This window comes from Nerophis ophidion, linkage group LG03 (genome assembly GCF_033978795.1).
Source record: "Nerophis ophidion isolate RoL-2023_Sa linkage group LG03, RoL_Noph_v1.0, whole genome shotgun sequence".
Lineage (NCBI taxonomy): Eukaryota > Metazoa > Chordata > Actinopteri > Syngnathiformes > Syngnathidae > Nerophis > Nerophis ophidion.
In genome coordinates this window covers 90,538,898-90,555,609 of record NC_084613.1, presented here as the reverse complement: position 1 = coordinate 90,555,609, position 16,712 = coordinate 90,538,898, and the positions used below count along the sequence as shown (strand labels likewise).

Below are 16,712 nucleotides of genomic sequence, written 5' to 3'. Positions count from 1 at the left end.
GCTGTCCCCCGCGAATTGAATGTTCATTTGTCTACCATTAGCCATCTCCAAAGTCGTTTCAAAGAATTTTGCAGTACATTCAACCGGTCTCACAACAGCAGACCACATGTAACCACACCAGTCAAGTTCCTCCACATTCAGCAGGTACACCTCAATGATCGTCTGAGACTAGCTAACCAGACAGCTGCTGCAAAAGTTGGTTTGCATAACCCAATAATTTCTGCATAAACTGTGAAAAAACCATCTCAGGAAAGCTCATCTGCATGCTCATAGTCCTCATTGGGGTCTCGACCTGACTGCACTTTGTCATCGTAACCAACTTGATCGGGCAAATGCTAACATTCGATGGCGTCTGGCACATTGGAGAGGTGTTCTCTTCACAGGTGAATCCCGGTTTTTACTGTTCAGGGCAGATGGCAGACAGCGTATGTGGCGTCGTGTGGGAGAGCTGTTGATGTCAACGTTGTGAATCGAGTGGCCCATGGTGGGGGTGGGGTTTTGGTATGGCCAGACATGTGTTATCGACAACGTACACAAGTGCATTTTATTGGCGGCATTTTGAATGCACAGAGATAGCGTAACAAGATCCTGAGGCCAATTGTAGTGCCATTCACCCAAGACCATCACCTCATGTTGCAGCATGACAATGCATGGCCCCATGATGCAAGGATCTGTACACAATTCCTGGAAGCTGAAAACATCCCAATTTTTGCATGGCCAGCATACTCTTCAGAAATGTCACCCACTGGGCCTTTTTGGAATGCTTTGGATCGGCATTTACGACAGTGTCTTCCAGTTCCTGCCAATATCCATCAACTTCGCATAGCCATTAAAGAGAAGTGGACCAACATTCCGCAGGCCACAATTAACAACCTGAACACCTCTATGTGAAGTAGATGTGTTCCACTGTGTGAGCAAAATGATAGTCATACCAGATACTGACTGCTGTTCTGACCCTCAGATCCCCAATAAGGAAAAACTTCACATTTCGTAGTGGCCTATAATTGTGGTCAGCCGCGATCATGCTGTTTAATCAGTATCTTGATATGCCACACCTGTGAGGTGGAACTGATTATCTTTGCAAAAGAGAAGTGCTCACTAACACAGATTTAGACAGATTTGTGAACAATATTTGAGAGGTATTTGTGGTATATCTCACTCTCAGTAACAGTGATAGTACACTTTGCCTGGCAAAAGTGTGCTTCAAAATTGCACCTTATCTGCATGTTTCACCAATAATCCAAACCTAAAAAATAAAAATTGCAGTGAAAAGCCGGAATGGATTAGTATTCAAGTACGGTGATAGTACAATCAGGAAGCCATGCACAATTGCCACTACAAAACCTATGAATAATAACCAAAAGTAAAATAACAGGCATACATCCAGTATATAGAGCAGTGATAACAAACAATACATTGGAGGCAGCATCTGCAGGTAACATATTTCACACAAAACTCATAATTTCTCTGTAATTGTTGGTCCAAAGCTAATGAGGATTTTGGCAAAATTAGGTTTATATGTTTTTTTGGTTGTCTTGTGTATTTTTGTTTTTGTTTATTGCGCCGTCGGGGGGGTGTTCAACAACTTGCTGGTCACTAAACACTGCATGTATGTACAGTCGAGTGCCTCAAATACGGATGCATAATTGCCACAAAATTACATTTTGATAAAATAAAATAATGTTTTCTTGAAAGTTTATGAGCTGAAGTATGTTAAGAACTATATTCACACTTATTGCTTTGGTTTATTTCGTCAGGAAATCAACATCAAATCGACTACAATTGAATGCATCCAGGCACAGCCACACACGTATTTGGTGTCCAACATAGCGCCTGTTTTTTAGTTGTACATGCTATGCTCTCTTTATACACGGCTCAAGCGCAAACAAGAATGTAACAGGACCCTAAATGCATTGTTTATTTTTTTTTTTTGACACCTTCATGTCGTTTAACATGAGTATTAGACATTTTAATAACATTTAAAAAACATCAAACATAAAAATGCTTTATCCACCATTTACACAAAAAATATAATTATGTTGTTGTGGCTGTTCCCTTTTCGATAACCTGCTTTTATCCTTGTCACGTCAGGTTTTAAAGCACGAAGTGGAGCTAATGTCAAAGATGGCCAAGACCATTGATGGCTTCACCCAAAACCAGACGCGAATGGCGGTCATTATAGATGGGCTGGATGCCTGTGAACAGGACAAAGTGCTGCAGATGCTGGACACGGTATGTTACTTGAGGAATATTTGTTTATTTTCCGTGTCTTTGAACACACAGAACATCCTTGTTCTTCCCAGCTGCTGCTGCTAACCTTTTACTTTCCCTTCCCACGACCAGCTGCTGTAATAGAATTACCTTAACCTTTATCCAAATGTTATTATTTTGTGACGCCATCTCAAAGGAGAATGCAACCTTCTGTGTACTAATGCAATATTGTCATCTGCGTTAATGTTTGAAGCAAATGTCTATATTATGGAATTCATGTGATGTTGATAGCTGCTGCTGAGCTTCTTCCTCTTGTGTAGAGTGTGAGGCTAAATGGTCAGGGGTTAACAAACCGTGATGTCCCATGGTGCTTGGACAGTGGCATTTATTTTGCACCGTGGAAATTCCTAATATCAGTGCAGACACAAGGTGGATGACGCTTCACTGCTTACTATGTTGCTAGTTCCCTTTTTAAATAGATTAACTTCTCTTTTGAAGCAGGTCTGATGGAAGGTAGTAATGTGAAAAAACTATTCATCACGCTTAAAATCTAGTTTATAATGTTCAGTTATACTAAAGTGTCATTCAAATCTAAATATATTTATATAGCTTTATCGGGTCCGGCTACATTGATCCATTATGAAACCAACCTAAGATATTCTGTCCGTTACGTTAATTTCCAAATTGGTTACCGCGCGTTTTCTCTCTCAAAACGGAGTCATATGTGCTGGAGACACATTATCAGCTCCGCGTTGCAACAAACACATAACCTTAACGTTACTCACAAAAAAGCTGAACTACCGAATACCTGTTGCCACTCATAACAACACAGAAAATTAAGTCGTCCACTCTCCAAGAAGTTCCTAACGCTCTGAAAGTTAATACACAACAGTTGCTGCTGCACTTCCTGAAAAAAAATCTCTTCGTTAACAAAATATTAAAAACACACAGAGACGGACACAACGTATCAATGTACTCCGACTATGGACTGAAAAAGTTACGTACCGTGAGTTGTGTTCATGCATGGATAAAACATGCTTCCTGTTCAGGTGCTCCCAAAGCCATGTAGTACTTCCGTGCCACGCGAGGTCCATGCTGCACATTTTGCAGGAAACTGTCTTCTTTGCAGTGTTTAAAGTGAAATATTCCCATACTTTTGACGACTTAGGTCGTACACTTTTCTCTAATGCAGTATTAACCTCCAGATGTATCTGCGCCGAACTATCGGTACTGTTTTCCGCCATTTTTCCAATGTTTCCAAGCTAATTAGACTGCGTGGTAACGTGAGCTGCACATGACACATAATTGGCTGGCTTACTGCCAGCTGTTTGTAAATGTTGCAGTTTGTAAATAAAGGTTAAGGGGGGAAAAAGAGCCTCAGCGCATGCGCATTGCAAACATCCAACGAATCAATGACTAAATTAATCGCCAACCATCTTTATAATCGATTTTAATCGATTTAATCGATTAGTTGTTGCAGCCCAATTTGGAATAATGAAATAACTTCACTTCGCCTTGTTTGTTTATTTTCTTGACGTGCAGCAGAGGTAGAGTGGGGGGGTGGAAGTGAAGGCACTTGTCCATTGCTTTCTTTGGAGTCACATTGACTAAAAAGGCTAAAACACACTTACAAATCACACAAAGTAGCCATTATTACAGTAGCTAACGACCACACTGACTACTCATGATACTTTAAATGCGGCTTCTTCTTTCTAGTGGAGATAATGATAACAGCAAGCCGCACATGTCAATCATATGGGTGATTGTTCTCAAACAAACAATGGCAATAAAAACTCTTCTGATTCTGATGGAGGGCTTCGTTATGGTCTTACTATGCTTCTTTTCTCTATTCAGGTGCGAGTTCTATTCTCCAAAGGCCCCTTTATTTCCATCTTTGCGAGCGACCCCCACATCATCATCAAAGCCATCAACCAAAACCTCAACAGCGTGTTGAGGGACTCCAACATCAACGGCCACGACTACATGAGGAACATCGTCCACCTGCCTGTGTTTCTCAACAGCCGGGGCCTCAGCACGGCCAAGAAGCTCTGCATGGCGGCGCCCACCAACGGTGACGGCTTGGCTGCCGAAGGTACAGCCAAACACATCTTGATACAAACAGTTCTGTTAAGAAACTCAACCTTCCTTATTTTACCTCAGGATGGACCGATGACGGCGACAAGAAGATGTCTCAGAATAGCTTGGCTCCAGATCAAGCCAAGTTCGGCAGCAAGAATGCACTCAACCGCAGGGTAACCGTTCAAGCTATTCAATTAATCTGTTTCATGGTCAAACCGTCCTAATTATAAAACCTAAGTTACATTTTTACTTGTACTTATAATACAATTGAATTCAATTCATCAACTTTATTCGCCACACCTAGTGTGTGTGTGACAATCATTGGTACTTTAACTTAATTAAGCCTTCAAGGGGCAATTCATTTCGAGCAGCAGGCTGTCGTGGTTCGCAAAGCCTAAATGTGACCCACGACAAATAAATAGTCAATAAATACATAAACAGTACAACAGTAAATACATAAACAGTACAACAAATATACACTGAAGGAAGTTTAAGAGCCTGAGTGCAGAGGGGACGATTGATTTGGAAAAGCGATTTGTTTTACAAATAGAAGGGTATAACGTAGCCCTGAAGGCAACAGAGAGAATTCACCCGCAAAGACATGGCCAGGGGAGGAAATAATGCTCTTTGCTTTTCAGAGGATTTGCTGTTTGCAGAATAAGTTTAAGTCGCTTATTTTTACTCCGAAAATCTTAGAGCAAGACTTAACAATGCTTGTCAGGCTGTTTCGGTCTTCAACTGAAGGACAGTTAAACAACAATGAAAAGAAAAACACATAAGACTCTCAATAAATGCTTGATTAAAACGACAGGCCTGACAGAGAAATAATTTAGTTTCCTGAGAAAATGAATTCTCTGTTGTGCTCGCTTGACTATATAATCTGTGTTCACATCAAACTTGAGCTGGTCGTCGAAAAAGGTCCCCAAGTATTTATATGATGAAACAATGGCAATTTTATTGCTATGTATGATGCACAAGGTAAAACTAACCTTCTTACGTTATAGTCACACCAGGAGATACAATCAGTTAGGGCGCTGTCATCCTTTGATTGTGAGCCATAGAGGAGGGACAACAGTGCTGTGTCATCAGAGAATTTAATCAGATAGCTGTCCTCCTGCCTAGTCCTGCATTCATCTGTATACATAATAAAACGTAAGGATGAAAGGACGCATCCTTGGGGTGAACCTATGGAGATGGTTACAGAGTCAGAGAGACAGCCGTTTACAGAGACTCTTTGTTAAAAAGTCTAAAATCCATAGCACAAGCTCGTGAGACAATTCAAATTTAGATGCGGCTGCATTGTATTAAATGCTGATGGAAAAATCATCGTCACCCATTGAAATTGAATTGAAACCAATTCAATTTATGCTAGGCCCCTCAAAAAGACACATATTAATATGTAACATATTTTTACAAGAAAAAAAAAACTTTTACATCTGAAATATTGTGCAAAAACAATACCATAGAATCAACTGCTAACAACTACAGTAACTTATGAAGTAATGCAATAAAAATGTATAGCATTTACGATAGATAGTAGACTTTTATGGTATCGATTTCCAGCTGCTTCTTTGTCAAACACATCAAAAGCAGCTTCTCTATAGTTTCATGGCTATTTATCCGCTGTTTAGATAATATTTTAGCATTCTCAGCTGGTGTTAGACTCATTGTGCCTCAGCATGGTGCAGACAAGCAAGAATACGCTCAAATTGCTTTGCCAAGTTGGTGACACGCTTGTTCATGGTTTTGATTTTTTTTTCAATAAATATCTGCTTCATCTTGTTCTTTTCTCAAAATTTTCCAAAGTTGAGTTACCACTGCATATGGTAAACAAGTAAACCAGTCAAATATGATGGAGGCAGCACAGGGAGAGAATTAGAAAACAACTAATGATAAAATCTTAAAATGCATTTTAAAAACAACAGGCATCCATTGGAGATAAATTAGTCTAGGAGTGATTACTTTATACTAATTGTGCTTATTTAGCGGTATGTCCATGTGGCCTGCAGAGGGTGGGATTTACTCCCTTTTAAAAACCCTTGCTGAGTTCTCATTTCTGCCACTTCCTGAAGAGGAGGCTCATTGCACGCTTGGCATTGACCGGCAGCATGAAGGCCGGTGGACAGGGGGAAACACGCTGATATGGAGAGAGTGAGATAGCTTGCGGGGTGCTGGGTGTGCAGCCAAGGTTCCTGGTGTAACTGATGTAATGGCTGTTTATCCTTCCTGCTGCGTCACCACCGTTTAATGACAAGGCCGAGCAGCAGTGGGTCCCCGCAACAAAACACTGGCACCCGGTCTGCTGGCAGGAGGCTAAGCGACTGCCGCTGATGCCTTCCTGGCCTTTGCGAAACATTTAAGCTAAGCATGCACTTCCTCCCTGCTTCCACTCTTTTGTTTACTTAACATTTGTTCAGACCATGTTTTTTTTTTTTTGTTTGTTTGTTTTTTTAATATGGCATCGTTAAATGCTTGTGTTAGCTCTTTAATTCCAGGGGCATCCTGACTTTTTTTCTCTTGGCAGATTATGCTTTCTTGTAAATTTAGGTCAGTAGGGGAATTTCATCTTCATTTCAACTTGATATCATTAATGGGAGAATTTTCAGTATACAAAAGAAGAGTGATGGTTATTGTCACTTGTCTATTTTACACAGAAATTCTGCAGAAATGCAAAATCAAAACCGGAACAGATTTTCCCTTAATAGGGAATGCAATTAATATTTATATATATTCTAGCCTCGCAAAGCAGAATATTTCTGTAACTGTGTCTGCTTTCACATAGCAACATCGCATCCCACAGTCAGGGAATTAGATGCAGGATTGCATATGGTGAGAAAAAAATGCTTTACACACAAGCAATGCTTTGACTCTGTTCCGTCTCTCTTTAGAAGTGACGCCGATCCCCCCTGGCTACTAATATGTCTAAGTATATTTAATCCCCTGGCTGACAAGCTAGCAGCTAATTGTGTACCTCCATAAACAGTGTTGAGCTGCTCCCCTAAGTTAATAATAATCACCTCTGTTTTGGCAAATTATTTGCATTTCTAAGTATCTTAAATATCAATGTCAAGTATCATTACCAAGCGAAGTCCCCAGGGCTTCGGGCTGCTCCTGCGTGGCACGGCGGGCTCCGGTCCAACAGCGGTGCGTCCCAGCAGACCACTCGCTTTTCACTCACTGAAGGACAAGACTAAACATGTTACACACTGAGAGCAAGCCTGGAGCAGTCATGTAAATAGCGAAGCGAGCTGCAAAACAATAGAATAGATAAATCGTTACTAAACTTTGCAGATATTAACAGGGAATTAATAAGTACGTTAATAACAGTCAAGAGCAGGTGTATCCAAATGTTTTTTTTCATGGGGATCACATTTGGCTAAAAAAAATTGGTAGTGGGCCAAAAGCAGACTACATGTAAAGCAGTGGTTGGCTATACAACGGTACGCGATCCAAATCCGGCACGCCAGCGTACTAAAACTGACCCGCAGTCCTTTTTATAACAGTTTTTTAATAATATCGCCATTTTTAGTTACTTCCTTCCCCTGGCCACTGTGACTACTATCAGCCGATGATGTGTATTACAATAATGCAAATGTGTATTACATTAATGCAATATAAGCACAGCATGTATTTATACATACTGTAACTATCCAAACAACCTTTCCTGCCCATGGTGCAAAAAAATACTGAGGAACTGTTTTTCCAGCGTAGTAGCCCACCGTCTTAGGATGGCATATTTCGGCATTAGCCGTAAGCTCACTACGGCAAGAGATAAGCTAGTTATTGCGCCAGCAGCCGAATGGCATTTGAGTCTGTAATGCGCAACACAATGCAAAAGGACACCAATCTGTACTGGCTGAACAACATGAACAATCATTTTACAGTATCTGTAAAGTATTAGCTCACATTTCATGTTTTGTTTGTACACAGCTAGACCGACTGTATATGTAGTTGTACTAACAATAGCATGATGTGCTGCATGTATCATGATCAATATTATAGTGACTCACTCGATGGAAAGTTGTGCATTATGTCCAGCTTGCGGGAGACATTTTTTTCCAGTTTAGTACATTTCTGTCTGCATAGCTAGGCTCCTAGTTCCACATTTGCAGCATCAAGTCACGCCAACCTCACTCTCTCGGCTTCCGTCTGCTCCACGTTTCAGCCTTTATACATGCCTGCTTCAATTGGCAGCAGTCCATCCTCCCTATATTTCAGCTTTCAAAAGATAAGGTTTTGAATCCTCATTTGTCTAAAAATAGTTGACTGCATTGATTACAACACAGGCGTTTGTTTCTGGAAGTAGGAACACATATTTGTTGCCTGAAGTCGGAAATGTTTTTCTCTCAATCGAAACGGAAATAAATGCGCTGAGGAAATAGGTTTTGGTACTGCATATGAATGATCAAAATACGGCAAATATTGTATATGTCACATATTGTTATGAACGTGAAAGTTGTTTTAGAGGGCTTTGAAGGCTACAATGGTGACTCCAATTATCAGCATTTTTCAAGCATGTTTATCATCTTTTCTTAACATCCTAAAAATAAACATGTATAAGACATTTGTTTTTGATAGTGAATGATGGGCAAAATTCCCCAAAAAAGTGCATTTCCTCTGTAACTACTGTAAGTAGTCAGCAAAGTAAACAAGGTAGGAGTCGATATTTCACATACTCTTAATATTTAATGTTTTATTGTTTATACTTTATATTGCAGTGTCATCACAGTCTCTGATCATATTCTGTTAATACTTTAAAAACACTTTTTGTTATGTACAAATTATGTTAATCATGTTATGATCCTCACTCTGCTGATTAGCAAGAAAACGTGTTGTCGTGCGTGTGCGTGCGTGTGTGTATGTGTGTGTGTGTGTGAGAGCATGTGCGCAGGCCGGTATGACAATGTGTTAACGATTTCCCCTGAAAATTGGGCTTTATTGCAGGTTGTACTGTATTTTTACATGTTTGGCAAACTTACTTCTTCAATTTGGTATTCAATCAATATGCAGTCTCAAAATCACTGGGATCACAGATGACATGTGAAAACAGCTTAAACTATATCAGTTCAGCACAAATATTTGGAATAAATGATAAGAAAGAAACAGGTTTCATATTAAAATTTTTACTAAAATACTGTAACTTTCTTTATACAGTTCTGATGGTAGTGTTGTGACTTAGGTATTTGATGTATGTATTTAGATAGGAAAATATATACTTTTACATAATACTGCATTCAAAAATGTATAGATGGATAGGTATATAAATAGCCAAAAAACCCAACGAAAAAGCTAAAGGTTATTCTTTTGGTAGTCACTAAATTGTCACAAATGACATGCTTACAGGATGCGTTTTTGAAGTTTAATGTCACTTTAGGTTAGTATTGTTTGTCCCGAAAAATGGTGGTTGAATTCTGATGTATGCAAAAATGTGTATATATTGATATATTTTAGAATTGTTTCTGAGCAGTCATGTTATTTTTTTACACTCATGTAAATTTCCCATAGAGTGACCCATGAAATGGTAGCCGATCTACAAAGCGGATATACAGCATGAATACTGGATGTCTATCTTTAACTAGGACCTTTCCGAACCCTGACTGAGCGGTGGCCATATGTTTTATCTATCCCAGAAAGAGGTCACAAGAGTGGTATTACGACTTCAAAGTCCACCAAAAAGCCTGGCCTTGGCTCATGACCATGGCAGCTGTCTGATATCATCACAGATGTTCCCCGGTAGATCTGTGTCAATAGCTGGCTTGTGTGTCATGTCATGACTGCTCTGCTTTTGGACAGTGGCTCTTTGATTTTTTTTTTTTCTTCTTGCAATCATTTCTACTTGGCTGGAAAAGATGTGACTTTTTTTTTGCATGCAAATGACTATAATTTGGCTTTATATATTTTTATAAAGGTGAATAGGGCATGAATAGGCTGAAACTGAGGTCCAAAATTGTGTGTATGCTGAAGTTTTGGCCAAAGAGCACATGTTGACCTTGAAGCCTGCTCTGCTGTCTAATGATGCAGAAAGCTCTATTGCCTCTGCCAATGTGGGAAGAAAAGTTCAGCAATTGTCATTTTAGTTCTTCCATCATACATGCATTGTAAATACATCTGAGCTGTTTTTACTTTGTAGATTTTCTCTTTAGATGAACTTTTGACATATTTCATCTTCCCATTGGTGTTTTTATCTTAAATTTTCTACTATTTCTCTAAATCTTTGCAGGACACATACAGGCGCCGCCACATGCAGAGAACCATCACCAGACAGATGTCCTTTGACTTGACAAAGCTGCTGGTGACTGAGGACTGGTTCAGTGACATCAGCCCCCAGACCATGAGGAGGTTACTCAATATAGTTTCAATCACAGGTCAATCAATACTTTACCAGCTTTAATAAAGCCATTCATCTCTGTCGTAACATAAAACTGGTTGAGTATAAAGTTGACTATGATTTTAATCTTTGTTAACCATTGTTCCTAGCAGGCCGTCTGTTGCGAGCCAATCAGATCATCTTCAATTGGGATCGCCTGGCATCGTGGATCAATCTGACCGAGGAGTGGCCTTATAGGACATCATGGATCATCCTCTTTTTGGAAGAGACTGACGGTGTGTCTGATCAGGTCTCCCTTAAGACCATCTATGAGAGGTAAGAAGAAGTTTGTAGGAGCATGAACAATGTAATTAATCTAGCCAATCAGCAAAAAGATAACATAATGAAAGAAGGTGTATCATACTGATTTTATTCTCAGGGTATTTAATGGTTTGTAACTGGACTGTTCAGTTTGTCTGAGCTCATAGATTTAATTTTCGTCAGAGCTAGTCCTGCCTAACAGTTGTAGGTTGGTCAGATTTAGTCCAGACTATATTGATTCATATTGTTCAGATCTAGTCCAGACTCATAGATTTAGATTGATAAGATTTATTTCAACTCATAGACTGTGATAGGTCAGATTCAATCCAGACTAGATAATTTTAGATTGATCAGATTATATCTTCATTTATAGATTTAGATTGGTCAAATCTAGTCCAGATTAGACTGGTCAAGTGGAGTCCGGATTATATAGATTTAGATTGGTCAGATCAAGTCCGGACTCATAGATTTAGATTGTTCCGATCTAGTCTTTGCTCAGAGACTTTGATTACTCAGATTTATTTCGGATTAGATAGGTACAGTTTGGTCAGATCCAGTCCCAATTCATAGACTTTGATTGGTCAGATTTAGTCCGAACTGGATAGATTTAGATTGGTCAGATCTAATCCATTCATAGTTTTAGATTGATCAGATCTAATCCTGGTTCATAGTCTTAGATTGGTCAGATCTAATCCAGGTTCATAGTTTTAGAGTGATCAGATCTAGTACACACTCCTAGATTTAGATTGGTCAGATCGAGTCAGGACTATATAGATTTAAATTGGCCAGATCTAGTCCAGGCTCATAGCCTTAGATTGGCCATTTCTAATCCGACTGATAGATTTTGATTACCGGTAGTCAGATCTAGTCAGGACTATATAAAATTAGACTTGTCAGATCTAGTTTGGACTCTCAGATTTAGTTTGATCAGATCTTGTCCTGACTAGTGTGACTTTGATTGGTCAGAACTAGTCCGGACTCATTGAGGCATACTCTTACATTTAGTCTGGGCTCATCGACTTAGACTCTGTTTACACTGCAGACCAAAGTGGCCCAAATCAGATTTTTTTTAAATCAGATTTTTTTTTTCGCTGACTGTTTTGTGTGGTCTCCCCGTGAATGCGTGGGTTCCCTCCGGGTACTCCGGCTTCCTCCCACTTCCAAAGACATGCACCTGGGGATAGGTTGATTGGCAACACTAAATGGTCCCTAGTGTGTGAATGTGAGTGTGAATGTTGTCTGTCTATCTGTGTTGGCCCTGCGATGAGGTGGCGACTTGTCCAGGGTGTACCCCGCCTTCCGCCCGATTGTAGCTGAGATAGGCGCCAGCGCCCCCCGCGACCCCAAAAGGGAATACGCGGTAGAAAATGGATGGATGGATGTTTACTCCGCAAGTATAATGTGATTTTATTCAACTCTAGTGTAAAGGCACAAAGCCCCCAATGTGGCCTCAACGTCAGTTGCATGTGCAGTGCGATAAAGTGAAAACAAAGGAAGTTGACCGGGAGGAAGTTGCTACTACTACTACAAAATAAAATAAAACTTGCCACACCTTAAAAAATGTGTTTTTTTACATGAGAATCAATTAAAGTAAGTATTTGGAAGGGTTCTAATCTCTAAAGTAGAGGAGACATGGACATCAGCGTGGATGTACGTTAACTTTATTTTTCAACTGCCATTTAAGCAAATGCGCCACAGCGTCAATTCCGGTCCTTCAAAAATTGCTTTTTCTTCGGAATCAAAATATATATTAATATATTACATATAGCCTATTATTTGTGCACTATTGCCTAGTGATGCACCGAAAAATTGGGTCGTCTTACATAGACTTTGCTCACCAAAACCGGATGTTGTGGTGAAATATCCACTTCCGCTGGCGACTGCGTCTTTTCTGGCGCACACGAGTGACGTAGCTCGCCCAAAGCTGACAAAAAAGTCACATACTGGTTGCATTCAGGTCACATTGCTTTTAGACTGAAGTCCCATTTAAAAAGAACAGATTCGAATCGGATTTGGAGGACCTCTTAATGTGGCCTAAATGAGGCAAAAGATGCAAAAAGATAATGTTTAATGCATTTTGGAGCATTTGGACTGGCAAAAAAACATCTAATCTATGTCAGTTGAGTGCAAAAAAAAAAAAATATTTGGCGTGTAAACAAGTTTAGATTGGTCAGTTGTAGATCTAGACTTGAGCAATCTAAATCCATGAGCATTAACTGATGAAGCTTGCTTGGGTGGAAGGCCAAATGTCTTCAATGACAAACTAAACAGTCCAGTTGCAATCAATAGAATGCCCTGAGAATACAATGACCCGGATTAATGACAGCACTCAGACATATACTGTACTGATTTTACAATAAGGGTACCCTTATTAGTGATTTATAATTGGCTTTCATTTTATTTTATTGATTTATTAACTAGTTTGGTACGCTTTACATCACTTACAACATGTAAGTGTGCTTTTGGTTTACATTGCCTAATAGTGAGCCTCAAACTAATGTTGACAATTAAAGGTTAAATGTAGTTATTCTTTATGGTAAAAAATGTCTATACGAGTATAATCCATAAAGCCTTTATAACAGAACCCTTATTTAAAACATGTTGTACATACATAAGTATCATGATTAGGTTAAATGACATGTGCACCTATTAATAATTTAAGTTTTTTATTAAAACACAACACAAACAGTATTTATTTGACAGATTATGTTCTCACAATCTATTCTTACAGTGGTCAATTACAAGATGTTCCACAGTGTTATAGCTGCCTTCGCTGTGCGTAATAAATAACAACCAGTTTTTGATTGGTTGTATGAATAGTTGTTTGAGATTCCATCCATCCATCCATTTTCTACCGATTATTCCCTTTGGGGTCGCCTTAGATTAGAAATGGCTATTAACTACACATACTTAGCTTAATAATAATATATGTACTTATAAAATCTTGGAAAGCTTCAGCAAGGATTACATTTATTGTTGCTGGATAAAATGTATTAATCACCACAATCAACAAAGGGCTTGTATTTCACTTTTTTGGTACAATCCTCATTGACATGAACCACTTTGACCAGCAGATGGCAGTCAATGATTTTCTTTTCCAAATTCTCTCCCTAATAACAATTAGTCCCACAGCTCCTTGCTCCTAAATGTTGTATGTTTTTTCATTATGGTGCGTCAAATTATGACTCTATTAAGGTATGCAAGTTGGATTAATGACTTGACATGGTTTCTGAGAAGCGGTCAAATTAGTCCGAGATGTCTTTATTGAAGCAGCAAAGGAAGGATCAGCGCTGTTGTGCGACATGCGCGCACCACAGCAATGACATCTTTGTGTTTGTGCGGCTGCAGATGCTCTTAGGCGGAGGTTGTCGCTGGGTTTGGCCGCTGTTGTGCATCAGTCGCTGGCCTTTAAAGGTTGCACTCTGTCACAATACACTAGCGCTTACGACTCCTGCGGCAGGGACATGTCACACGCGGTTACTGTCAGCTGCTCAGCCAGCTATGTTCAACAGACAGGCCTCCTATATCCAGAGAACCACATCCTCATTAAATCAACTCCTTATCAGTTGTTTAAGAAAAACATCACTTTTCAATTTCGCTTCAAGAGGATGACCGCAAATGATGCATTTTGTCGTTTTTATGGATATTACGATTTCAGTCCATGTGGTGACGTTGCAGGAAGTAAACATGACATGCATGTAAAAAAAAAAAAAGACAACCATTAGACATTTGGATATTGACTGTCCAACAAAAAGCTGCCATTTATCAAAGCGTGGGTGTGCTCATTAGGCCTAATGTTACCATCTTCCTGTTTCTGACGAGCAGCGCTGTCTGTCTTCTTCATCTTCCTCATCACTGGCTGTTTTTCCAAATGGTCGCTCTGTCAGTGTTGGCCAAAATGACGTTAATGATGATGACATCCCTAAACAGGCTTCGCCTTGAGGCCTTATCTCGTGCACAGATCTTCCATTGATAAGATGAGGTTTTGGTGTGTGTTTTTGCGAGAATTTTCTGATTTCTTTATTTGAGTCAAATAACTTTTTTAGTGTAACATTATGTACGTTCAGACATGCAAATAAGCCTACCAAAGTAGTATAAATAATTAATTATAGTGATATATTATCTGTAATCCCAGTAGCACGCATTGCAGTGGATTTGAATAAAGATATGATGAATGTGTGGTGTGGGTTGGCTTAATTTATAACCAATCCCTCATTTATCAATGTTAATTTGTTGCATACCTGACCGTTGTAAATTCATTTCCGCAGGAATTATTAATTATAACTTGAATGTATTCATAGCAAGAGCATAAAGCATCTGTTTAGGCCCTTTTTAATGATATAGTTTTTAAAATTATGAGAGCCCTCTAGACATGAAAAAAGACACCTTTATTCTTGTTTATTCCTACATAGGAATACATACTAAAAATGAGATACTAAACAGCACACTCTGATTGTTTGGGTCTCATCTAGTCGTCAATACTACTGTGCTTTAAACATGTTTAATTTAGGCTAAAATACATAAAATATGCTTAATAAAAAAATTAAAAAATCTTTGATGAGGCGTGGGAAGGCTGTATACTGATTTGGATAGGTAATCATGCTGTCTGTTTATTTTTCTATCACAGTGCAACCTCAAAAGTATAACAGATTTTGTGACGCTGGTTGCCAATTATTTTCTGTCGGAAATAATTTCAACTGACTCCAATCTGTTCAAGTATAAAACTGTTGCTATCAGAATTATTTCATCAATGGAAAAATCTAAAGAAAAGTTAATCAGTGTAAAATAAAGCTTATGTAAAGTAATGATTGATTGATTAAGATGGGGGCAGGAAGTCATGAAAGGCTAATACTGTCACCTATTGGCGCTGAATAAATATTGTTGGTGTTGGCCCTCCGATGAGGTGGCGACTTGTCCAGGGTGTACCCCGCCTTCCGCCCGATTGTAGCTGAGATAGGCGCCAGCGCCCCCCGCGACCCCGAAAGGGAATAAGCGGTGGAAAATGGATGGATGGATGGTATCGTGGACCCCGACTTAAAAAAGTTGAAAAACTTATTCGGGTGTTACCATTTAGTGGTCAATTGTACGGAATATGTACTGTACTGTGCAATCTACTAATAAAAGTTTCAATCAATAAATCAAAGCGATACTTAATTGGTTTGTACAATTTATTAATCAATTTGTAAATATGATTTTTTGGTTATCATCACCCTTTTTTCTCATTGCCATCACACAATCGCCAAATGAAAAATACTAAATAGTAGTGATTGGTAAATGACAGCCCAGTGAGTATGTTGAACACTCACTAGCTGTTTTGACATTGCACTCCTGCTGTTTAAAAATAGTGCCATCTGCTGGATAATAAAGTTACTACATTTGACCTGCAAATAAAATTAATAGTTAGCAAATATTGTTTTTTCAAATGAATGGCCATGCATAAAGAAATATGGAAAGTGCAGCTTTTGCAATTGAGCTAATTATTTAACAAAAAAGTAACTTTTTCCTTGGGGGAAGTCGTGACTTAGTTGGTAGAGCGGCCGTGCCAGGAACCTGAGGGTTTGTGGTTTGATCCCAGTCTTCCGCCATCCTAGTCACGTCCGTTGTGTCCTTGGGCAAGACACTTAATCCTTGCTCCTGATGAGTTGTGGTTACCGCCTTGCGTGGCAACTCCCGCCATCAGTGTGTGAATGGGTGAATGTGGAAATAGTGTCAAAGCGCTTTGAATACCGTACTTTAAAGGTAAAAAAAGCGCTATACAAGTATAACCCATTTACCATTTACCTTATGCGATATA

General features: G+C 39.2%; 1 protein-coding gene across 4 annotated transcripts in view; it reads left to right on the top strand.

The window, feature by feature from the left end:
* LOC133550233 (kinase D-interacting substrate of 220 kDa B-like) overlaps positions 1–16,712 on the top strand; it is a 95,003-nt gene that overhangs the window by 27,365 nt on the left and 50,926 nt on the right. For all 4 annotated transcript variants that reach the window (XM_061896398.1, XM_061896397.1, XM_061896396.1 and 1 more), the window contains exons 19-23: positions 2,092–2,232; positions 4,066–4,303; positions 4,372–4,463; positions 10,511–10,655; positions 10,771–10,933. In XM_061896398.1, the coding sequence (XP_061752382.1) occupies positions 2,092–2,232; positions 4,066–4,303; positions 4,372–4,463; positions 10,511–10,655; positions 10,771–10,933 (779 nt within the window). The remainder of the gene's footprint in view (positions 1–2,091; positions 2,233–4,065; positions 4,304–4,371; positions 4,464–10,510; positions 10,656–10,770; positions 10,934–16,712) is intronic.